At 41.5% G+C, this 25,324-nt stretch overlaps 1 protein-coding gene and 1 pseudogene across 1 annotated transcript; both read right to left on the bottom strand.

Moving 5' to 3' along the window:
* Positions 1-952: 952 nt before the first annotated feature.
* Positions 953-8,257, bottom strand: LOC139313093 (vomeronasal type-2 receptor 26-like; annotated as a pseudogene).
* A 4,108-nt stretch (positions 8,258-12,365) lies between these two features.
* On the bottom strand, positions 12,366-24,953 carry LOC139313062 (vomeronasal type-2 receptor 26-like). Its single transcript, XM_070938417.1, has 7 exons — positions 24,551-24,953; positions 23,887-24,166; positions 18,311-18,602; positions 15,930-16,148; positions 14,408-14,486; positions 14,097-14,162; positions 12,366-13,270 (listed from the first exon to the last, which is right to left on the bottom strand). Exons 1-7 carry the CDS (start codon positions 24,951-24,953, stop codon positions 12,366-12,368), a joined length of 2,244 nt encoding a protein of 747 aa, XP_070794518.1.
* Positions 24,954-25,324: the final 371 nt, after the last annotated feature.

The following is a 25,324-nucleotide window of genomic DNA, read 5'->3' as shown; positions in this document are numbered from 1 at the left end:
ATTGATATAGGAGCATGCAGACATTAAATCAGTAGCTGAAGGAATTCATATGGGGAGCTTCCTCTCTAAGGATCTGTGGACTGAGTAAAAAGCCACAGAAATTACCTGCCATGAGTGGACATTTGAGATCCTCTTTCCAAGCCTCATTGTGGTTGGTTGGGCTCTGGATCCAAACATTGCATGTAAAGCATGTGCCACAGCAAAAACGGCATTGTAGATATCGTAACTTTCACCTGTCATGCTTGTTTCAAAAGTGTAATTTGGCAGGTTCTTCAGATTCTCCTTTCCTGTACATTGTTTTTCCCCCTTTGGAGGGATCTTTCCTGATTTATGGATCTTGCAGCCAAAGACATATTCTCACCATGGAGGGAGAAAGATGTCTCCTTGGGGCTTCAAGGGGTCTAAAGACAAGATGAAATGGCTGAATTCTGAGACATCCCCCGAGTGGTCCCTGAAATGCAAGGCCCATGGAAAGGCTTTATGAATGGCAATATGTCTTGAGATCCAGTCATACTAAATTTCCAATGAGAAGTTAAAATCCAAACTTTCCGAAATGATGTATTTTTCAATTTTTCATGATAACGCACAGACACCTGTACATTAATAGTACTATTAGGGTCTCCAAACAGAACAAACACTTCAATTTTAGATCTTAGATTTTAGATTTCCATCCATTAAATGGAATAAAAAAGAAAAATAAAATGTCTACCTTGAAATAATAAACACAAGTGTCACTGAGGATACTTTGAAAACTTGATAAACAAAAAAAATTAGTGATTGCTGCTGACATCAGATTTATTATGTGACAACAGGTTTATTATGACCAAATATAGAATTTGATAAGGAATTATTTAATGGACAAACTCCTCTTCATGTCATCAGTTTTTAGATATTAATCACATTCTAAACATGGCTCAAAGACAAGTATGAATGAGGCCAATCCTTACACTAGTTAGAAATTCTTGTTTCTTACTATATTTTCTCTACAATTCAGATCAGGCCTCAATAGGATAATGTAGCATTTGGGAAAAAAGATACAAGCCAAGAGAGCAGCTCCAGAGGCCAAAATGGAGAAGATTTCCACAGCCACCATGGACTTTCCTTTGGTGCTCAGGTAGGTGGGGAGGAAGGAGATCCAAACACTGCAAAAAAACAGCATGCTAAAAGTAATGAACTTGGCTTCGTTAAAACTATCAGGCAATTTCCTAGCTAGAAATGCCACTGTGAAACTGATGAAGGCCAAAAAAGCTAGATAGATGAGGACCATGTAAAACATTAAAGCTGAGCCTTCCTTACATTCCAAGATGGTCTCTCCAAACAAGGAGTAAAAGTCGCAGCTGGGAAATGGAGAAGAGGTGACCAGCCAGGAAGCACAAAGAATTGCTTGAACAAGGGGACAGGCTAAGACAATGGAGTTGGTCAGTGGTTTTCCTAACAGTTTTCTTGTTCTGTTCCCTGGTTTGGTGGCCATGAAGGCCAGAACCACCATGACAGTTTTTGCCAAGACAGAGGAAACTGCAAGGGAAAAGAGGATGGCAAAGGCAGATTGTTGGAAGAGACAGGTGATCTTCCCAGGTCAACCAATGAAGAGGAAGGAGCAGAGGAAGCAAAACAGGAGGGAGATGAGGAGGATGTAGGTGAGATCTCGGTTGTTGGCCTTGACGATTGGAGTGTCATGATGTTTATAGAAAATCACCAGGACTGCAGATGTGATCACTGAGAGAAAAAGTGCAAGAAAAACTAAGGTGTATCCCAGGGAGTCTTGATAGGCAAGGAAGTGGATCTTCTTGGCAATGCATTGGTCCTTGTCCTTGTTGGGATATTGGTCTTCTGGGCAGGGTTCACAGTGAGCTGCATCTGAAATCAAGAGTCCTTGATCTACCATGAGCATTATCCCTCCCACAGTGATGATACGATTGTCAGCTTTCTTCTGTTGGACTACCCACCAAGGAAGTGATGGAAGAACCCACTGTGCAATTTATGGGGCTTCAAAAAGGGCATATCATTGTTTATTCATGATCATTCTGGAGATAGTTTAGCCAGAGACATGGTTAACTTCCGTTCCAATTATCTATTCAATGGGCACTACCATCAATACTGTAGCTTTCAGTATGAGACATTCACCTGCTTTTTGCTGCCCCTTTATGCTATAGAAAAGTGATAGATCTGTTAGCTGGAATGCTGTTCTCTCTCCCTCCCTCCCTCTCTCCCTCCCTCTCTCCCTCAATACAGTGTATTGGCTCTATCAAGTCCTTTTTAAGTATAGATAATATTATACACCCTGATTATAACCACTATTCTCATAGTCATACAGTAAATAGTCATAGTCATACTCATTAAATACATAATGTTGTACATCATAGTTATAACCATTATTTTCATACTTGTATCATAACACTCTATACATTTATCTGTTCTGTCCCCTCACCTCACATAGGCAGACACATGAGCAAAAGATGTCTACCAGTAATTTATTTTCACAAGCCAACCTGAATCCCTTTGGCAGATAAAAATTCTGGCAGCTACTTTCTGAATGCCTGCCAAGTTTCTTATCACCTCTAGAAACAGGAGTCAGCGTATCTGTAGTCCGTTGCTGGGGCAACCAAGAGTTCAAAGAGTAGTCAGAAGTCATTCACAAAGTCCAAGCCTTAATTCCAAAAAATATCCCATCTGAAGCTCACAATATGCAATTTTTGTCCATCACAGAGCCTGCAGAGCAACCCCACCCACTTTTATCCCCTGTGGGGCATGGCTCAGTGACTCAGCAATCTCTGGCCCTTCCACACCTCTTCCTTTGCTGAGCACGCCTCTCCCTCCGACGCTGCCTGAGATCAATCCAAGATTGATCTTCATCATTCCCTATTAGTGGATGCTCCGACATGCCTAACTCCTGGCCTTCAGCTGGAACCTGAGGCATTGCCAGAAAGGAGGGTCCTGGAGAGGGAGGCCTTGTCAGTTCCTCCCCATCACTTTCAGAGTCATCTTCCTCCATGAGGACAGGCTCGGGAGCCGGAGTCACAACATTTATCACTCTATATGTTTTAATCTATAGTCACGTACAGTCCAATAGTACTATTGATTAGAATATATATTCATATATACATGATATATATACTTGATGATCTTGTCTTGTCTTTTTATGTACACTGAGAGCATATGTACCAAAGACAAATACCTTCTGTGTCCAATCACACTTGGCCAATAAAGAATTCTATTCTATTCTATTCTATTCTATTCTATTCTATTCTATTCTATTCTATTCTATTCTATTCTATTCTATTCTATTCTATTCTATTATCTATCTATCTATCTACTTATCTGTATCGATTTCTATTTTGTTAATCTTCTTTCATTAGAAATTAGTAACTTCTTAAGTTACTAATTTCTGCACCTGTTATCTAACCATTTGTACAATGTCCCATGTTAAGTAATACTCTTATTCCTTTTTATCCTTAAGTTCCATCATTAACCTGTCCAATTCAGCACATTCTAATATTTTCTTTATTACCTTTTTACTTTTACTTTACTTTTACTTTTATTTGATTTGTCTACCGCCCTACTCCCGAAGGACTCAGGGCGGTGAACAGCCAACAATAAAATACATACATACAAAATTTAAAAAGCAGAAATAAAATCGAATTAAATAGTTTGGCCCAAATAGTTTTTGTCTATAGGTATACTTTCATTTTTCCAATTTTGTGCATATGTGATTCTAGCTGCTGTTATTACATGTAACATTAAGTATATGATTCTTTTATTTTATTTCCCCTGTAGTATACCTAGTAAGGATAGTTCTGGTTTTAGATCCATAAACTGAAGGGGTTTGCTGAGGCGTAAATGAGTCCATGTCGATCTTACCCCAAAGGACAACAGTAAAAAACAAAAAGATCTACTGAATGGCTTCCTTGACCCTGAAAGATGTACTATTTGAAGGCCACTCTACCTGTCTCATTAGAAATAGTCCCTTCCGGACAAGCATCACATTGATAGCAGCAAACATTCTCGCCTTCTGGAACTCTTCTCCTCTCTCCTGCATGGCACCTCTTCATGCCACATCTGGCAAAGGGCACCTTCTGAAAGAGAAAAGAGAAACACTTGAGCATTTCACATTCTCCATTAATCCATTGCCACATTCCTATTTCCATTCCATATTCCTATTTCTGATTTCAGAATCTCTCCTAAAGAAATGGTTCAACCACATCTACATGAAACCAGGAGCAGAATTTGGGGATTCAGGCCAGTGGCACTCCTGACATACCCATGGATGCTGGAGATTGTAAGTGGGGTTTCATCCTGCAAAGCAAAGCTTGTGACAGTGAACTAGTTTTTGTAAAACAAAGATTCATTAGGATATAACTGAATGGGAATGGGCCATGGCACTCACTGTTGACTCCTGTAATTGCCTCCTCGTTTTTAAGCACAAGCTCTTCCTAGTCTCAGTATGTTTCATGAAAGGCAGATTTTTCACCAAGTGACTGACATAATTTCAGACTCAATTCATTATTTTTCAGGTTAGAAGGATGTTCTGCATCCTCAGAAGAGAACGAATCTTTCATTGTATCTCACCTTTGTAGCCCAGGTGATCGCATCAGAGTTAATAGTGAAATCCTGACCTGGGGGAGCCTCAGGATTTACTTGCCCAACTTTCATGGGGACAAAAGATTGATTGGGGAGGAGAACCCAGTTGAGAAGATCATAACGAGCAGATCCCAGTCCATCTTCTGAGAAGGAGACCTCATCTCCAGCACTGTTGTTGAACTGCACATTCCTCAAATAGGCAAGAATCTAAAAGAAAAGAGACCTTCAAATAGTGGAGTACTTGGCTTAGAGCTACAAATGAGACATTGTGGCTTCTATCATAACAGGGGTGACCATCTTGAGATGAAGTGTTTTTTTTTTTTGTTTGTTTGTTTTTTTGTCTGAGAAGCTAGAGGAGTTCCCTTGGTGGAGATCTGAGGAATCAGGAGTAGCATCAGATATTTAACTCCAAACTATAGAAGGTTCTCTTCATTGTTGTGTATCATGGTTTCTTCAACTCCAGTTTTATCAGAATACAATATATAGAAAAATTGTAGTGCCACTTTCCAAATTTAATTATATGGTTTTGCGCCTGTGATACTTTGCTACATGCATTTTTAAATATTTTCTTTGGCCCAAAGTCTTGTTAATGGACAAATCCATCTTTGAAATGAATATAATTTAGATCACAACCATGTAAATTTCCACTGATTTTTATCTACTTGATAATCAAAGACAGCAGAATGCAGAAACAAGGTCGGACCAAGAGGGGCCATGCAGAAGGAAGCACCTGTCCTGGTTAGTCATTTTACTCTCCAGAGGGGACCAATGTTTAACCTTTGATGCTGAAAAATCTGATGAATATCAGATCAGGAGCTCATTAGGACCACTTTGAATCCTGCTGTGTGTACTGTGGTTGAAAGAAGCTATTTTCACACAACAAGCTGAGTGGTGCAACAAATGATAAACAAAACAAATGGGTAGTAGTCACACAGGATGCTAAGCAATAGAAACATAAACCAAGTTTAAAATGAATTGAGTGTTGGGCTGTTGGTGTAAGCTCCGAGCTTGTCAATTTGGTTGCAAATGTTTTATCACCATTCAAGGAGACATCGCCAGTGTATTTTGAGTTGGGCTCATCCATGAAAACTCTGGTCTTTAAATACCTTTTTATGTAATGCAAATTACTGTGGGTATTTGTTCAGCTCCTTCTGAGTCATGGTCTGGTTTAGGTATGTTTGAGTGGCTGGTGGTTGTTACTGAGACATGGTCCGATTTCTTGTGAGCTGACGGGTTGTGTTTTTTGTTCTTGTGTAGTGGGGTGCCTGTTTGTTCATTTTAAATGTTTGTTCATTTTAAATCTTCGGGATCATGGTATTTAATTGAATTGAACTGAGTGTATTTTTACAAGTAGGATTGAGGGTACATACTGAGCATGGAAACTGAAATTGTTCTGCAAATATGCCCACTTGTGTTTCAACTGAGCTGTTGAAATGTGTTGCACAAACACACCCAGATTGCTATCTTTCTCCTCCGCCTTGGAATGGTCACCTCCTGAAATTTGGGCAACTGTTGAAGAGCATTTTGGGCTTTATAAACATCTTTCCTATATTACACTTATGGAAAACTGGTTTGGTTTACTTCTCTTTTTACCCCCTTTCAATAAAATATTGTGCTTATTTCATACTGTTTTTAATCATTGCTGTTTTAATATGCTTTGAGGTGGATTGAAATGGGAGCATGCAGGTCTTGATTTATTTTATTTATTTTATTTTATTAAATTTATATGCCGCCCTTCTCCCATAGGACTCGGGGCAGCGCACAGAATAAAAACATATAACAATAAGAAATCCTAAAAACAGCCAATATAAAACCCCAAACAGAATAAAATCTCGTAGTAGATCAGGGAAATTGCTTAAACAGCCATGTCTTCAGGTCGGTGCAGAAAGTGCGGAGGTCAGGGGCCATCCGGAGCCCGATGGGTAACCCATTCCAGAGGGTCGGTGCAGCCACCGAGAATGCCCTCATCCTGGGGGCCACCAGCCAACATTGTCTGGCCTATGGCACCCGGAGGAGGGCAGCCCTATGTGACCGCACAGGGTGGTGGGAGGCCAGTAGGAGGTGGTTCTGCAAGTACCCTGGGCCCATGCCATGTAGGGCTTTATAGGTGAGAACCAGCACCTATAAAACCAGGTATTTAATCAGTAACTGAAGAAACTCATATGGGGAGCTTCCAATTTAAGTGTCTGTGGACTGAGTAAAAAGCTACAGAAATTACCTGCCATGAGTGGACATTTGAGATCCTCTTTCGAAGTCTCAACATAATCGGTTGGGCTCTGGATCCATACATTGTATGTAAAGCGTGTGCCAGAGCAAAAATGGCATTGTAGATATTGTAACTTTCACCTGTCATGCCTGTTTCAAAAGTGTAATTTGGCAGATTCTTCAGATTCTCCTTTCCTGTACATTGTTTTTCCCCCTCTGGAGGGATCTTGCCTGGTTTATGGAATTTGCAGTCAAAGACATTTTCCCACCATGGAGGGAGAAAGACGTCTCCTTGGGGGTTCAAGGGGTCTAAAGACAGAACAAAATGATTGAATTCTGAGACATCCCCAGTGTGGTCTCTAAAATGCAAGACTCCATGGAGAGGCTTTATAAATTGTAATACATCTTCAAATTTCCCCACACTAAGTTTCCAATGTGAAGTCAAGATCCAAACTTTCAGAAGCGATGTTTTTTTCAATATTTCATGAGCACGCAGAGACAGCTGTACATTGGTAATACTGATGGAGTCCCCGAAAAGAATGAACACTTCAATTTTAGACCACGTTTGGAAAACGTGAAGTAATTTTTTCATTGTAATACGAGTGTCATCCAATTTGAACCTTTCAGTGAAGGCCAGGCAGATCTCCTTCTCCTTGAACATTGGTGTCAGAATTGAGATGAAATGTTCTCCATTGTCATCTTCAGGGGCCAGAAGCCCAACCCAGTTCCACTGGAAGTACAGGAGCAGCTGGACTAAACCCACATACTGTGGAAATACTTTGGAATTAATTTGGAAGAAGGAAGGATAAACTCTTTTCTCTCCTGGAGAGAACTCAAAGCCAACACCAAGCTGGAAAAAGGGAGATTTATTTTTCAAAGACAAATGAAATGTTTTTGGTGACATTAGGAGGTCACCATTCTGTGACTTATTACCCTGCCAGTGTGATTAACTGAGTTTGAGTGGCAAGATGAAGATTCTTCCATTCTTAGGAAGAGCTGCCAGCTACAGGTTTTGACATACAACAAGACAGGAGAAGAAACCATGAACCTTATACAAAGAATAAATGGCACTAAAACATAAAATATTATTTTATGAAGAATAAATGAAGAGTGACATGCTCATGATGTGCCCCCCAACCAGCTTTGGTTTCAGCTTTGGGTTCTGTGTGTACTTTTGATGTTTGTCTACTCCATACTGTATTTAATGGGGGACACTTACCTGTAGGACCTTGAAGATGCTGAAGACGGAAGCCATCTGCCTTGAAGATTTGGAGTTGAGACCTCCAATGATGGAGATCAGAGTGTCCTGTCCATTACATTTGTAGCCTGGAACCACTTGGCCTTGTGAAGAGAGCATGGAGAGGCTGTTTAAGGAAATAAACTTCTCAGTCTGAAAATGGCTATAGATATGGAAGCCGAGGGTGATATTAGGGAGGAGAAGGCAATCCTTATTGACCTCTGGGACAGCAAACATCAATGCAAGGAACTGCTGGTAGTTACTAGGTATGGCTCTGTAGTGAGAAAAACATTGGGGAACACTGAAGGAAAGCTGGTACGTGCTGGCAGAGTTTGCTTTGCTTTTTAGGGCAGATCTTTTGAGCAGGACTCCCAAGTTTCATTGGGTTTCAGGTTTCTAAGGGTATCTTCCTTGGTTACCCTTGGATGAATTTGTGAGAAAGGAAAAAAAGCTTTCTCATCCATACCAAGCACTCTACAATCCCTCCCATTTTCACTTGCATCAAAGGCTGTAATACTTCCCAATTGCAATTCCTTCACCCTAACAATTTTGAATGTCTCTTGAAGCAGCTTTCTCAGGTGTGGTTAACATTGCTGAGCATAGGACAACAGTGGGGATCACCTCATAGATTTACTGAAGACCAGTACTCATGAACACTGCTGATTCCAAAACCGAGAGAGATTTTATAATTCCTGAACACTGGAAGAGGATTGAGCTTTTATTTGAATTTTCTATCACAAGTTACTACTCAGATTAATATTATAATTTGACTTCTTCACTAAGCTGCCACAGTTTTTAATATGTTGTCCCTCTTCATCTTTGTTGTTGTTGTTAATCATCTTCCTGATGAAAAACAAAAGAAAGATTGAGAATTCTGGCCTCTTTTGCAAGCTTGGCACTTTACTGAGAGAATCATAAAATGTGAGCTACACTAGGACATTGCAAAATAGTAGAATAAATTTAAAAGGAGTCCCTGAATTTAAGGCACTATGAACAATAATCTGCATGTTTTGCTTCCAAGGGAAACTTACAAATAATGTGTAACAAGCATCAATGGGTCTTCTTGAAAGTCTGGGACATTGGATAGGACAATGGTTCCTAGGGGCAAATTCCCACCAATAATGAGATCACCAGGCCTATAGTAGCTTTCCTGTAACTGAAAATAATTCCTCAACACACATACAGTTTCAAGTGTCTTTGCAGAAGTTGGAGATAGGAGCCAGAAGAATAGCAGCATCAGGAGTAGCATGATTCCTGCCCAGTCATTCTTCTCACCTTCCTTCCTGGAACAGAAATCAAGGTTTGCGCAGAAACTGAATTGCAGGTAGCACTTGAAATGTCACCAGAGCTTCAGCAGAGCAGACACTACATGCGCCACCTGGATGGCCCGAGGGCAAATTTATCTCAACAATGCTTCCTCTTATCTGTGTCTGAGTTGTGACCAAAGAACAGCAAAGGCATGTGAATCTCTTCAGACCCAGAAGTTAGCTCTTTGCAAGACCAACTAAGGTGGCAGGTCCTGTTCCCATCTGGAAAACTCAGAGATATTTTTTAAAGCAGGTTTATCTTGGAAGATGTCTGTTTTTAGAAATCCACAGGGGATACATTAAGTACTACTGTTCTTCTGAAAATTGCAATTAACAGCCATTGTTCTATCATCTTAGCAACAGCTTCTCTTCATACAGCAGAATGGAAAACATGTTTGTGTCTCTTCTTGTAATGCATAGAACAGATGGAGTCATTGGGAAGCTGTTTAGTTGACCTGCATGAAACTAGTCCCTGCAGACAAGATGGATTTTGGCCTGTGCCATAGTTTGCTCAGATAGTGTGAGTGTTTAGAATAGAATAGAATAGAATAGAATAGAATAGAATAGAATAGAATAGAATAGAATAGAATAGAATAGAATGGAATGGAATGGAATGGAATGGAATGGAATGGAATGGAATGGAATGGAACGGAACGGAACGGAACGGAACAGAACAGAATAACAAAATTGGAAGCAACCTTGGAGGTCTTCTAGTCCAACCCCCTGCTTAGGCAGAAAACCCTACACCACTTCAGACAAATGGTTGTCCAATCTCTTCTTAAAAACTTCCAGTGTTGGAGCATTCACAACTTCTGGAGGCAATCTGTTCCACTGATTAATTGTTCTGTTACAAAATTTCTCCTTATTTCTAAATTGCTTGATTAGTTTCCACCCATTTCTTCTTCTCCTACCCTCAGGTGCTTTGACTCCCTCTTCTTTCTGGCAGCCCTTGAGATATTGGACGACTGCTATCATGTCTCTCCTAATCCTTCTTTTCATCAAACTAGACATACCCAGCTCCTGCAACCGTTCTTTATATGTTTTAGCCCCCAGTCCCCTAATCATTTTTCTTGCTCTTCCCTGCACTCTTTCTAGAGTCTCAACATCTTTTTTACATCGTGGTGACCAAAACTGAATGCAGGATTCCAAGTGTGGCTTTACCAAGGCATTATAAAGTGGTATTAACACTTCACATGATCTTGATTCTATCCCTCTGTTTATGCAGCCCAGAACTGTGTTGGCTTTTTTGGCAGCTCATGCACATGGCTGGCTCATATCTAAATGATTGTCCACTAGGACTCTATGATCCCTCTCACAGTTACTACTATTGAGCAAGGTATCACATATACGGTCCCTGTGCATTTTGTTTTTCTTCCCTAAATGTAGAACCTTGCTTTTTTCACTGTTGAATTTCATTTTGTTAGATGGTGCCCAATATTCAAGTCTTCAAGATCCTTCTGTATCTTGAGCCTATCTTCTAGAGTGTTGGCTATTCCTGCCAGCTTGGTGTCATCTGCAAATTTGATGAGTTCCCCATCTATCCTCTTGTCCACAATTATGATAAACTGGTACAACAGATATAAAAAGATTTAGACAATTGGGCAAAAATACAAATATCTTTTTTTTTATTGCAAAAGTTTTACAATTACATTTTCACTCCACTTTTCCCCCTCAACCCACCCCTCACTCCCCACCCTAACCCCCCCAAACCCCCCCTAACCCTCCCCCCCTGACTTCCACAGAATATAATCCCATCAAGATCCCCTTTTTATAAAACTTGAACCCCTCAAACCCCCTTATAATTTTTTCTCTTCACAATTCATACATTTCTATTTTTATATAGTACTTTCAGTGAAAAGCTATTTGATACTTCCTAACTTGATATTTATTCTGCACATAATCTATCCATTTTTTCCATTCCCATTCATAAGTCTCTTGTGAACGATCTTTTAGGTATGCTGAAATCTTCGCCATCTCCGCAAAACTGGCCATCTTCAAAGTCCATTCTTCAATAGTGGGTAGAGCTTCATTTTTCCAATATTTACCTATCAATAATCTCGCTGCTGTTATCATATACAATATCAACTTAGTTTCATCCAATGTAAAACCCTTTACTATACCCAATAGAAACAATTATGGAGAAAATTGAATTTTTTTCTTCAAAACATTCTGCATAACCCACCATATTTTTATCCAAAAAGCCTTAACTTTCTTGCAATTCCACCAAACATGGTAATATGTAGCATCTAAACAATCACATCTCCAACATTTTGGCTGAACATTAGGATACATACAGGATAATTTCTTGGGATCTAAATGCCATCTGTAAAACATTTTATAGAAATTTTCCCTCAAATTCTGCGATTGTGTAAATTTAACATTCTGAACCCATATTTTCTCCCATGTTTCCAACATTACTGGTTCTGCAAAATTCTGTGCCCATTTAATCATACAATCTTTAACCAATTCAGTTTCTGAATCTCTTTCTAACAAAACATTATATAGCCTTTCTTTATATCTTTAATTGGTAGAATCACCGCAATAAAAATGAATGTATTACCCAAATTGTTATACCTCTTCCAAACAATACGAATAAGATTGAGGAAAAGATTCTTTGAACAATTAAATAAAATAATAGGTAAATTCATTTGGTTGGGGGAAAAAGCCTGAATAAAACTTAAACGTTTACAGGATTCTAGAACCAAAGGATGCTTTGGCCTGCCGGATTGGGAATTATACTATCAAGTGGCAGCAGCAATGTGGTTTAAACATTGGATTCAATTAAATAACAAGAGAGTATTAACTCTAGAGGGCCACAATCTTCAATTGGAATGGCACACATTTCTGTGGGAAGGAAAGAATAAAATTCATACATACTTTCAGAGACATCTAGTACGAAATGCCTTGATAAATAATTGGGATAAAATTAAAAGAAACCACTATATGAAGATTTCAGTTTGGATTTCAACAGAACAAAAATTATCACATTCTAAACATGCCTCAAAGACAAAGACAAATGAGGCCGAACCTTGCATTTGTTAGAAATTTTTGTTTCTTACTATATTTTCTTTACAATTCAGATCCGGCCTCAGCAGAATAATGTAGCATTTGGGGAAAAAGATACAAGCCAAGAGAGCAGCTCCAGAGGCCAAAATGGAGAAGATCTCCACAGCCACCATGGACTTCCCTTTGGAGCTCAGATAGGTGGGGAGGAAGGAGATCCAAACACTGCAAAAGACCAGCATGCTAAAAGTAATGAACTTGGCTTCATTAAAACTATCAGGCAATTTCCTAGCTAGAAAGGCCACTGTGAAACTGATGAAGGCCAAAAAACCCAGGTAAGCAAGGACAATGTAAAACATTAAAGCTGAGCCTTCCTTGCATTCCAAGATGATCTCTCCAAACAAGGAGTGAAAGTCCCAGCTGGGAAACGGAGGAGAGGTTCCCAGCCAGGTGGCACAAAGAAGTGCTTGGACCAGAGGACAAGCTATGACAATGGAGTTGGTCAATGGTCTTCCTAAGAGTTTCCTTGTCTTGTTCCCTGGTTTGGTGGCCATGAAGGCCAGAACCACCATGACAGTTTTTGCCAACACAGCAGAAACTGCCAGGGAAAAGAGAATGGCAAAGGCAGATTGTTGGAAGAGGCAGGTGATCTTCCTTGGTTGACCAATGAAGAGGAAGGAGCAGAGGAAGCAGAGCAGGAGGGAGACCAGCAGGTTATAGGTGAGATCTCGGTTATTGGCCTTGACGATTGGAGTGTCATGATGTTTATAGAAAACCACCAGAACTGCAGAAGTGATCACAGAGAGGAAAAGAGCAAGAAAAACTAAAGTGTATCCCAGGGTGTCTTGATAGGCCAGGAAGTGGATCTTCTTGGTAATGCATTGGTCCTTGTCCTTGTTGGGAAATTGGTCTTCTGGGCAGGGTTCACAGCGAGCAGCATCTGAAATCAAAAGTCTTTGTCTAAGGATTTCTTGAGCAACTACCATGCACATTATCCTTGCTTTTCTGCTGGTGACCTACCCACAAAGGGTATAATGAAATAACTCACTGTGCAATTTATGGGGCAACAAAAAGAGAGAATAATTGTTCATTTATGATGATCCTGGGGATATATTAGCCAGAGACAAGGATTTATTCGGTTCCAGTTATTCATTCACTGTGCACTTCCATGAGTAAGGTGGCTTTCAGTTTGCTGCCTCTTTTTTCTCCCATTGGATAATGGAACCCACAGTAGATGGGCAGTTCTGTTATCCAGGAATGCTGCTGTTTTGTTTGTGAGTACATTATCCCTTAACCTGATAGCCTTAATCTCTCTGCTTTGTATCTCAAATCTGTTCATTTTCCCTCCTTCCTGCTCTATCAAAGAGACATAGATAGATGGATCTCCTCTTTCTCCAGCAGGTCTATTTCCTCAAGGGTTGCTAGAGATGCCGGAAGAAGTTCACTCTAAATGATCAAATAAAAGCTTGGACCATATGCCTCACTTCCTCAAGAAAAGACTGAAAGTTGGTTTCCCAGTTGGAGGTGAAAGTAGAAATAGAAATAGAAATTGGGGATTGATAAATTGTGCCCTCAAACTATCCTCGCTGTGGGTTGGGAAAGGTGGCCTCTGTGGCCAGGGCAGTTTAGATCTGTAAACTGAAAGGTTCTTCTGAAAAGTGTGAGTGCATCTCAATCTTATCAAAAATGACACAATAACAAAAATATATTGATTTAATGAATGTCTTCCTTGATTATGGAAGATTTAGAATTAAAGTCTCCTCCACCTGTCTGATTAGAAACAGTCCCTTCTGGACAAGTGTCACACTGGTAGCAGCAAACCAGCTCGCCCTCTGGAACTCTTCTCCTCTCTCCTGCATGGCACCTCTTCATGCCACATCTGGCAAAGGGGATGGTCTGAAAGAGAAATACTTCAAATTACTTAAGCAATGAACCTAATGCATTCATTCTTTTCCTCATTCCTAATTCTTTTCCCCATTCCTACCTCGATGTTCTGATTCTCTTCTAAAGAAATACATTGCTACCATATATCAGAAATATGGAACAGCTCCTGAGGGATTCAGGCCACTGGCATTACTGACACACTCATGGATGTGGGAGATTGGAACTGGGGTTTCATCCTGCAGAGGAAGGGTTACAACTGAACTGCAACATTTCTAAAAGGAAGAACCATGAGGCTACAACTGAGCAGCAATGGGTTGTAGAAATCACTGTTGGTTGCTGTAATTGCATCCTGCGTTTCAAGCAGAAGTTCTTCTCAATCTCATCCCTTTGTGGAATGACACAAACCAGACCTCAAAGGTGTTATATGCAAAGCAGATTTTTCCTCAAATGACTACTGTGATTTCTGACTCAATTTTATTGAAAAGTTTTACAAAAAACAAAAATTTTCTTCCCCCCATATTCCCCCACCCTTTCCCTCCCCTCATCCCACCCTCCCCCCCAGACTTCCCAGAGCAAAATACAAGGTGTTTCATTTAACAATCATAAACTAGATTAGCCTACTTGTCCTCAGACTACTAACTCCCCCCCTGAAACCTTAACTCCACTATAGATAACAAAATACTTCTAATACTTAACGTTCATTCATAAGCTATTTGATATTTTCTTGTCTGATACTTATTTTGAATATAGTCAATCCATCTTCTCCATTCCGATACATATCTTTCTTGTGTATAGTCCTTCAAGTACGCTGAGATTTTCTGCTAGGTTCGTTACTTTCAGTATCCACTCTTCAATAGTAGGCAAAGAGTCCTTCTTCCAATATTGTGCTACCAACAGCCTAGCTGCTGATATTAGATTCAAAATCAATTTAGTCTCTGATACTGTACAGTCCATAGTTATACCCAATAGGAACAATTGAGGAGTAAATTTCAACCTTCTTTTCAGAATATTCTGCATCACCCACCAAATTTTTATCCAAAATGCCTTGATTTTCTTACAGGTCCACCATATATGATAATAGGTTGCATCATTACATTCACATCTCCAGCATTTAGCTTGCAAATTACAGTACATACATGGTAATTTTTTAGGATCTAAGTGCCATCTATAAAACATTTTATAAAAATTCTCTCTCAAATTTTGTGCTTGCGTAAATTTAACATTTCGGACCCAAATCTTTTCCCACATTTCCATCATCACTGGTTCCTGAAAGTTTTGTGCCCATTTTATCATACAATCCTTAACCAATTCCATTTCTGAATCTATTTCCAATAATGCATTATACAACCTTTTAATATGCATCTGGCTTTGATCTCTAATCTGTTTCACCAGATTTTCCTCATTTTGCATAACACCAAATTTTTGATCTTCCCTCCATCTAGCTTGAAGCTGACCATACTGAAACCAAGTATAAATTATCCCTTCTTCTTTTAATTCATCTAAAGATTTCAGTTGCAACTTACCCCTTTCCAAAAAAAGAAGCTCTTTATAAGTAATCACCTCTGTTTTTTGCTCTATACTTATATTTTCTATTGCATGTCTGGGATTTGCCCATTTCTGACTCAATTGATTATATTTCAAGTTAGGAAGATGTTCTGCATCTCAGAAAGAGAATGAATATTTCCCTGAACTTACAACATTTCCTTGCAGCTCACCTTTTTGGCCCAGACAATTCCATCGGAGTTAATGGTGAAATCCTGGCCAGGGGGAGCCTCAGGATTTACTTGCCCAACTTTTATGGGGACAAAGGATCGATTGGAGAGGAAAACCCAATTGAGAAGATCATAAAGAACAGATCCCAGTCCATCTCCTGAGAAGAAGACTTCATCTCCAGCACTGTTGTTGAACTGCACATTGCTCAAATAGGCAAGAATCTGAAATAAAATGAGACCTTCAGAAATTGGAGTATTTGAGCTAGATCTAGAAATGAGACATTGTGGCTTCTATCATAACATAATGGCTACTTCCATCTCTTGGTGGCGATCTGAGGAATCAGGTGTAACACCAAATACTTAACTCTGAAACTAAACATTTTCCCTTTATCACTGGGCATGGTTTCCAACTCAAATTCCACCAAAACAGAAGAATTTTAGTTCCACAATCTAAATTTAATTTTAGGATTTTCCTCTTGTGACACTTGGCTACATGCATTTTCAAATATTTCCTTTGTTCCAAGTTCTTGTTAACTGATAAATGAATGTTTGAAATGATTTCTATCAGAATTATGGAAAATTCCACTGATTTTCTCTAGCTCGTTGTCAAAGGCTGCCAAATGCAGGAACCAGGTTTAATCTACTGGGCCATTTGGAAGGAAGCATCTGACCTGATTGGTCACTTCACTATTCAGAGAGGTCCAACATTTTAGCCTTTGATACAGAACATTCTGATGAATTTCAGAACAGGAACCCATTAGGACCACTTTGAATCTTGCTCTTTGCTGTGGTTGTCATAGAAACAGAATAATAGTATTGGAAGGACATTGGGGTCTTCCAGTCTCACCCTCTGCTCAAGCAACAGACCCTCTACAGTTTTAGACTAGTGGCTATCCTGTCTCTTCTTAAATGACTCCAGCAATGGGGCACCTACAACTTCTGAAGAACTCCTTAAGAAGTTTCTCCTTAGTTCTAGGTTGTGTCTCTCCTTGGTTAGTTTCCATCCGTTGTTAATCAGAAGCTCTTTTCACACATCAAGCTGAGTAGCACAACAAATGGTAAACTAAAAAAAAGGGCAGGGTCTCAGATGACTTGGTATGGGAGCATGCATACATTGAATCAGGAACTGAAGAAATTCATATGGGGAGCTTCCGATTTAAGTGTCTGTAGACCGAGTCAAAAGTCCCAGAAATTACCTGCCATGACTGGACATTTGAGATCCTCTTTCCAAGCCTCATCATGGTCAGTCGAACTCTGGATCCATACATTGCATGCAAAGCATATGCCAGAGCATAAACAGCATTGTAGATATTGTAACTTTCTCCTGTCATTCTTGTTTCAAAAGTGTAAATGGGCAGATTCTGCAGATTTTCCTTTCCTGTACATTGTTTTTCTCCCTTTGGAGGGATCTTTCCTGATTTATGGATCTTGCAGCCAAAGACAAATTCCCACCATGGAGGGAGAAAGACATTTCCTTGGGGGTTCAAGGGGTCTAAAGACAGGAGGAAGTGGCTGAATTCTGAGACCTCCCTGGAATGGTCCCTAAAATGCAAGGCCCCACTCAAAACCTTTATAAATTGCATTTTTTCTTCAGATTGTCCCATGCCAAGTTTCCAGTGGGATGTAAAGATATAAACCTTCCTAAATGATACTTTCATGATATTTTCAAAAAAATATACCGCCCCTATTAAACTGCCAGTAACAGTTGAGTCTGCAAACAGAATAAACACTTCTGTTTTAGACAAGGTAAGAAAATTGTGAATAAACTTAGTCTGAGTGGTTTCAAAATTATCCAATTTCAACCTTTCAGTGAAGGCCAGGCAGATCTCCTTCTCCTGGAGCATTGGCGTCAGAGTTGAGATGAAACGTTCTCCCCGGTCATCTTCAGGGGCCACAAGCCCAACCCAGTTCCACTGGAAATACAGGAGCAGCTGGACTAAACCCACATATTGAGGAGATTCCTTGGGATTAATCCGGAAGAAGGAAGGATAAACTCTTCTCTCTCCCTGAGAGAACTCAAAGCCAACACCGAGCTGGAGAAAAAGAGATTCTTTTTTCAAAGACAAAGTAAAAGTTTTATGTTGACTTTAGTAGTGACCATTGTGTGGTTGATGGCCCTCCAGTCAGGCTGACTCACTTTGACTTCATCTTCTTCCCTTCTTAGCCATTTTTATTGGTTGTCAGAAGACAAGAGAAGAAACCAACAACCTGATACAGAGAATAAATGGCACTAAAATTATGGCTACCCTTTAATAAAGAATAATCTAAGAGTCACAAGCTCATTATATGCTCCCACCCCACAAAAAAACTTCTTTTAGTTTCATCTTCTGTGTGTGCTTTTGATCTTTGTCTGTTCCATACTGTATCCAAGAGAGCTCTCTTACCTGTGGGACCTTAAAGATGCTGAAGATGGAGGCCATCTGCCTCGAGGATTTGGCACTGAGACCACCAATGACGGAGAGCAGAGTGTCCTGCCAGCCCCGTTTGTACCCTGGAACCACTTGGCCTCGTGAGGAGAGCATGGAGAGGCTGTTTAAGGAAATATTTATCTCGCTTTGGAAATGGCCGTAGATGTGGAAGCCAAGGGTGATGTTGGGGAGCAGAAGAAAATCCTTATTGACCTTGGAGACAGCAAACATCAATGCAAGGAACTGCTGGTAGTAAGTGGTGAGGAGGCTGTAGTGAGAAAAACATTGGAGAACATTACAGGAAAACTTGTGCATGGCTGTAGAATTTGCTTTATTGTTTGGGGAGACTTTTGGGGGCAGAAACTTCCAAATTTCATTGTGTTTGGGTTTTTTCCAAAGGATTTCCTTTGTCTAAGCTTGGATGACTTTGTGAGAAAGGAGACAAGCCTTTCCATAGATTTTATGGACTGTTTTATACACTCTATCATGCCTGCCATATTTGCTTTGCTCCAATGGCTGTAATCCTTTCCAGCTGCTCACCTTTCAGCATAATTATTTAAGGTTTCTCTTGGAGCAGCTTCTTCAGGTGTGGTAAGGATTGCTGAGCCCAGGACTACAGTGGGGGTCACTTCATAGATTTACTGAAGGCCATTATTCATCAGCAATGCTGATTCCAAAACTGAGAGGGATTTTTGTATTACCTTGAAGAGTCTTGAGCTTTTATTTGAATTTTCTACCAGAAATTACTGGTGAGATTCATATTATAATTTGATTTCTTCATTAGGCCAGCACAGCTTCCCTCTTCATTTTCTTTTTTATCATTTTCCTGATTTCTAGCCTATTTTAAGAGCTTCTTAATTTATTGAGAAAAGCACAAAATGTGATTACACCAGGACAGTACAGACACTAGAAGAAGTATTTCTGAAAAAAACCCAGAATTTAATGCAAAGACAACATTTACTGTATCTGGATGTTTCCCCTCTAGCTTAAACTTACATATTCTTTAGAAGACGATTCACTGTATTAAAGTCCAAGGCAGGAGACTTTATAATGATTCCCAAGGGAAAATTCCCACCAATAATGAGATCACCAGCCCTATAGTAGCTTTCATTTATCTGGATATAATCCCTGAACACACACATCTTTTGCAGCCTCTTTGCTGTAGTTGGAGCCAGGAACCAGAAGAGCATCAGCATCAGCAGTAGCATGACTCCTGCCCGGACATTCTTATTACCTTCCCTCCTAGAACAGAAATCAAGGTTTATGCAGAAATTGATTTTAAGGTTGCTCTTGAAATCTCACTGGAACCTTAGCAGATCAGACACCATCTGTGCCACCTGGATGGCACAGGACAAATATGTTGTTTATATCAACAATGCTTCCTCTTACCTGTGTTTGGGCCATGACAGTAGAGGAAACAAAGGCATTTGAGTCTCTTCAAAGCCAGGAGTGACCTCTTTGCAAGACAGGCTAAAGTGACATATTTTGCCCCCCCATCTGCTGAACTCAGAGATATTTTTATAGCTTGGAAGAGCTCTGTATCTAGAAATCCACAGGGGATATACACTAAGTATTACTGTACTTCAGATAATTGCAACGAAACGCAATTGTTCTACGCGTGTAGCAATAGCTTCTCATTCACCAGAATGGAAAAACATATTTGTGTTTCTTGTAATGCACAGAGCAGATGGAGTCATGGTAAAGTTGTGAATTTGACCTCCATGAAACTGACTTCCTGCAAACAAGATGGAGTTTGGCCTTTGTCATAGTTGGTCAGTTAGTGTGAATGTTAATGGATCATGCTGGCATATAATAATCAGTTGTACCCTTGTAACTGAGCAGTGATGCCATTATTTGGATGGAAGAACTAGTTTATTTGAAGCTACATGGTAGGTGATGATATTAGAAACTGCAATAACAGAGAATGAGTGCATACTGTTATGCGGTTCCCTCCTTCATCTGAATAGTAATAGCAATAGCACTTAGACTTAAATACCTCTTCATAGTGCTTTTCAGGTGTCTCTAAGCGGTTTACAGAGTCAGCATATTGCCCCCAACAGTTTAGGTCCTAATTTTACCTACCTTGGAAGGATGGAAGGCTGAGTCAACCTTGAGCCTATTGAGATTTGATCTGCCAAATTGCAGGCAGCCAGCAGTCAGCAGAAGTAGCATGCAGTACTGCATTCTTACCACTGTGCCACCGTGGTTCCATTCAATGCTGGTTGGTGGGAAGAGATTGAGCCCAATCCACCAACTTTCAGGGTGCATCAATGAGGCCTTCTCAGTCAGAGTCAGATATCATTTGTATGCTGATGGTGTTCAGTTGTGTATCCATGGACTGACCAAGCAGTGCTGTCAAGGTTTTGCCCTTGTGCGTGGAGGCTGTTGAATGGGGAGGAACAGTCATGGTTTAAATTCTAGGTTGCATTAACAGAGGGATAGAATCAAGATCATGTGAAGTGGTGAAGACCTACCTAGTGGCGATAAAAGCGGCAAAATTTGACTATTTTTCTGCTCTTATCACGTCAGCAGATAACCGCCCAGCCACCCTCCTTAGGGTGACCATTTCCCTGCTCCATCTGGGAGTCAGTGAAGACCCCTTACAGGGTAGAGCTGAGGACTTTGTGCAATATCTGCATGACAAAATCGCTCAGATTCGGGAAGGGCTGGTCTCTGAATGGGTAGTTTCAGGCGGGGTGATGGAAGCTGGCCTTGAGAATGTTATCTGGGAGGAGTTTAATCCAGTGGCTCCCAAGGACGTGGACAGGATTCTGGGCAGGCTTAGCGCAGCAACATGTTTATTTGACCCGTGTCCCTCCTGGTTGGTGCTGGCCTTTTGGGAGGTTACATGAGGCTAGCTCCAGGGGATTATTAATGCTTCTTTGAGTGAGGGTTACTTCCCCACCACCTTGAAGAAGGTGGCGGTGAGGCCCCTCCTTAAGAAGCCTTCCCTGGACTTGGCTGTATTAGCGAATTATCGTCCAGTCTCCAACCTTCGTTTTGTAGCGAAGGTTGTTGAGAGTGTGGTGGCACGACAGCTTCCCCGGTACCTGGAGGAAACGGTCTATCTGGATCCATTCCAGTCGGGCTTCAGACTTGGGCACAGTATGGAAACGGCATTGGTCGCGTTGGTTGATGATCTCTGGAGGGCTTGGGATAGGGGTTGTTCCTCTGTCCTGGTCCTATTAGATCTCTCAGCGGCTTTTGATACAATCGACCATGGTATCATGCTGCGCCGATTGAAGGGGCTGGGGGTAGGGTGCACCGTGCTTCGGTGGTTCTCCTCCTTACTCTCTGACCGGTCGCAGTTCGTGTTGACAGGGGGACAGAGATTGACCTCGAGTAGCCTTGTGTGTGGGGTGCCGCAAGGGTCGGTTCTCTTGCCCCTTTTGTTCAACATTTATGTGAAGCCACTGGGTGAGATCATCCGTGGTTTCGGGGTGAAGTGCCATCTGTATGCTGATGACACTCGGCTGTACATCTCCACCCTGGACCACCCCAACGATGCCCTTGATGTGATGTCCCGGTGCCTGGAGGCCGTGCGGATCTGGATGGGGAGAAACAGGCTCTGGCTCAACCTGTCCAAGACCGAGGGGCTGTGGCTTCCAGCATCCTGATATAGTCAGTTGGTGCCATCGCTGACTATTGGGGTTGAGTCATTGGCCCCACAGAGAGGGCTCGCAACTTGGGTGTCCTCCTGGATACATGGCTGTCTTTAGAAGAGCATATGACAGCTCTGGCCAGGGAGTCTTTTTATCAAGTTCACCTGATCCGCCAGTTGCGTCCCTTTCTGGATCGAGATGCCTTACGCGTGGTCACTCATACTCTCGTCACATCCTGCCTGGACTACTGTAATGCTCTCTACATGGGGCTCCTCTTGAGGAGCACCCGGAGGCTCCAGCTGGTCCAGAATGCGGCCGCACGGGTGGTTATGGGGGCGACTCGGCGCTCCCATGTAACACCTCTCCTGTGTGAGCTGCACTGGCCCCCGGTGGTCTTCCAGGTGCGCTTCAAGTTATTGGTTACCACCTTTAGAGCGCTCCATGGCTTAGGACCCGGGTATTTAGAAGACCGCCTTCTGCCACTGATAACCTCCCACCGACCAGTACACTCCCACAGAGAGGGGCTCCTCAGGGTGTCATCGGTCAAACAATGTTGACTGGCGGCCCCCAGGGGGAAAGCCTTCTCTGTGGGGGCACCTGCCCTCTGGAATGAGCTGCCCCCGGAGATACGGCAGATCCCGGACCTTTGCACCTTTCGCCGTTCCCTAAAGACGTTTTTATTCCAGCAAGCCGGGCTGGCCTAACTCTTTTAAATTGTTTTAATTTTTAAATTGTTTAATTATGGGTCTTAATATAGGGGTGTTTTTTTAATTGTGGGCCAAATTAATTTAATTGGATTTTAATACTGTTTTTAAATTTTGTATTTCTTGTGTTTTATCTGTTGGCTGTTCACCGCCCCGAGTCCTTTGGGAGAAGGGTGGTATAATAATAATAATAATAATAATAATAATAATAATAATAATAATAATAATAATAATAATAATAATAATAATAATAATAATAGGAGGCTTTTAAGAAGGAAGTGGAGAACATGTTATGGACTCTCCTGCTTCAGCAAGGGGTTGGACTAGAAGAACTCCAAGGTCCCTTCCAACTCTGTTATTCTGTTGTAACATGAAGAACAAAGAAAGCATTTTCAGAATTGCAAGATTGGGTTAAAACCAAGCAGTTGTGAATAATTGTTCCTCCCAGAAGTGGAACTTTTCATCTTTGATTCTGCATGACAGTTTGCTGTCCTTCTTAGAACTCTTGTGAAATCTGGGGTTTTTGTTGACTATTAATTTCTGCTCAAGGAGCAGTATGGTGGTTACCTCAAGAAATGTCTTTCTAAATGTTGTGTCAGATGCAAAACATTGAGACTACACAGGAAGTTCCAATTAGACTGATTTATTACTAATCATGCCTATCCACAGGAACCTAATAAACGAATGATCAGTATACCTTGGTGTTAGATAACGGTCAATGGAATTCAAGAGAGTTTGGATTTAATCCTTTTGTGGCTACATAGAGAGTTTAGGCTGATTCATCTTTTGACTCCATGCCCAGGTTCTGTCACTCCTCCTACAACTTCAGTTTGTTAAACAGAATAAAATTGAGCTGTGGAGAGTCTGAATGTCCACAAGAGCAACAGAGATGATGCAAGAAAGAGTGGTGGAAGAGTTGATGCAGAAAGTCTTCTGTCTTTGGGAACAAACCCACAGTTGAGATGCTGCCAGTATGAATCATCCTTGAGAGAGGGGGTTGTTCCCCTACCTCTGAAGGAGGACTCAGTTTGACTCCTACTCAAGGAACAATTGCTGGACCACATCAAACTGAACTATTTTGGTGGACCCTGGATGAATCCTCATTTCAGTGATGTTTCAGGACTGGGTTTGGCATAGAAATGGCATTGGTTGCACATTTAGATGTACTTTGGAAGAAGCATGTCTGAGGCTCCGGCCAGGGCAGTGAACAAGGCGGTAGGAATAGGCAGCCAGAAAAATGGCCCACCTAGTCAGATGAGGGGATAAGGCTGCTGGGGTGGCACGATCCCCGGCCAAGAGACCCAGCAAAGGTCGGTGGTCCATGACCAGTTCAAATATCCGTCTGAACAAATATTCGTGAATTTTTTTCACTCCTGTCACGGCTGCCAGGGCCTCCCTGTCCAGCTGACTGTAGTTCTGCTCAGTGCTGGACAGGGTGCGAGAAAAGTAAGCAATGGGTGCCTCTAGCCCATTTGGTAGTCTGTGGCTCAAGACGGCCCTGACGCCAAAGGGGGATGTGTCACAGACTAACACAAGGGGAAGTGTTCCATTATATTGGATTAGGAGACTGTCAGCAGATAGGAGTTTTTTCACAGCCTCAAACGCTTCAGCCTCAGCCTTGCCCCAGACCCACAGGGATTTCTTAGCCAGTAACCGGTGGAGGGGCTCAGCTATCGTTGCCTTGTCTTTAAGGAAAATCGAGTAAAAGTTCAAAAGTCCTAGGAATGCTTGTAAGTCTGCCTTGTTCTTAGGGGTTGGTGCATTCCTAATAGCCCGTATCTTGCTTTCTGTGGGGTGGATGCCAGTTCCGTCTATTTTGTACCCCAAGAATTCAATGGCAGGCACTGCTATCTTGCATTTGCTCTGTTTTACTTGCAATCCTGCATTTCTAAATTTTGTTAGCAACCTACGTAACTGGTCCCCCAATTGTTGCTCATCTGCTGCGGTGACAAGGACGTTGTCAAAATAGGGGACTACCCCTGGAAGTCCTTGCAGCAGATGCTCCATCACACTCTGAAACAAATCGGGAGCTACGCTAACCCCGAACTGCAATCTTGTACACTTGAAGGCACCTCTATGAGTTACAATAGTCTCTGCCTCAGCAGTAGTGCCATCTACCAGCAGTTGCTGGTATGCCTGCGCAAGATTGAGTTTAGCAAAGATCTTGCCAGGGCCCAGAGAATGGAGCAAATGTTGTATAATGGGGACCGGATAGGCGCTTTGGTGGAGCGCTTTATTTATTGTGCACTTGTAATCGGCACATATGCGCACTGATCCATCGGGCTTAATCGGGTGACTATCGGTGTCTCCCATTTCGCAAGGTCCACTGGAATTAAAAACCCCTGTTTTATGAGCTTGTCTAGCTCTTGATCAATTTTTTGGTTTTAGTGCAAAAGGCACTCTCCTAGCCTTAAGTCTGATTGGGGCTACATTAGGGACCAGGTTGAAGGAGATAGGGGTCCCCATATACTTGCCCAGGCGGTCGTTGAACACATCCTGGAACTTGCGTATCAGGTCGTCCTTTAGGGTGCGTCTGGTATTGTGGATTCCGGTGACCCCCATTCCAGGTCAAGGTGGCTTGGGAGATGTCTGCTGACCACAGTGAGGGACAGATTCTTCTGGTACTGGCCGAATTTGACCTGGAACATGCTGTAGCCTTCTACAGGGATGCAGTTTCCCTGGTA

Source organism: Pituophis catenifer, unplaced genomic scaffold (genome assembly GCF_029215685.1).
Source record: "Pituophis catenifer annectens isolate HBS135680 unplaced genomic scaffold, rPitCat1.0.hap2 SCAF_1, whole genome shotgun sequence".
NCBI lineage: Eukaryota > Metazoa > Chordata > Lepidosauria > Squamata > Colubridae > Pituophis > Pituophis catenifer.
The sequence above is the reverse complement of the archived record's forward strand: the minus strand, read 5'-3'. Positions and strand labels throughout refer to the sequence as shown.

What these genes read in the sequence shown, in the direction of transcription:
- LOC139313062 (XM_070938417.1), bottom strand. Translation starts at nt 24,953, where the DNA reads ATGGGAGACACCGATAGTCACCCGATTAAGCCCGATGGATCAGTGCGC. An exon ending in TTATCCCCTCATCTGACTAG is followed by an intron (nt 18,603 to 23,886) that starts GTGGGCCATTTT and finishes TTCTCACTACAG; the next exon opens with CCTCCTCACCACTTACTACC. An exon ending in CCACATCCATGAGTGTGTCA is followed by an intron (nt 14,163 to 14,407) that starts GTAATGCCAGTG and finishes GAAGAGTTCCAG; the next exon opens with AGGGCGAGCTGGTTTGCTGC.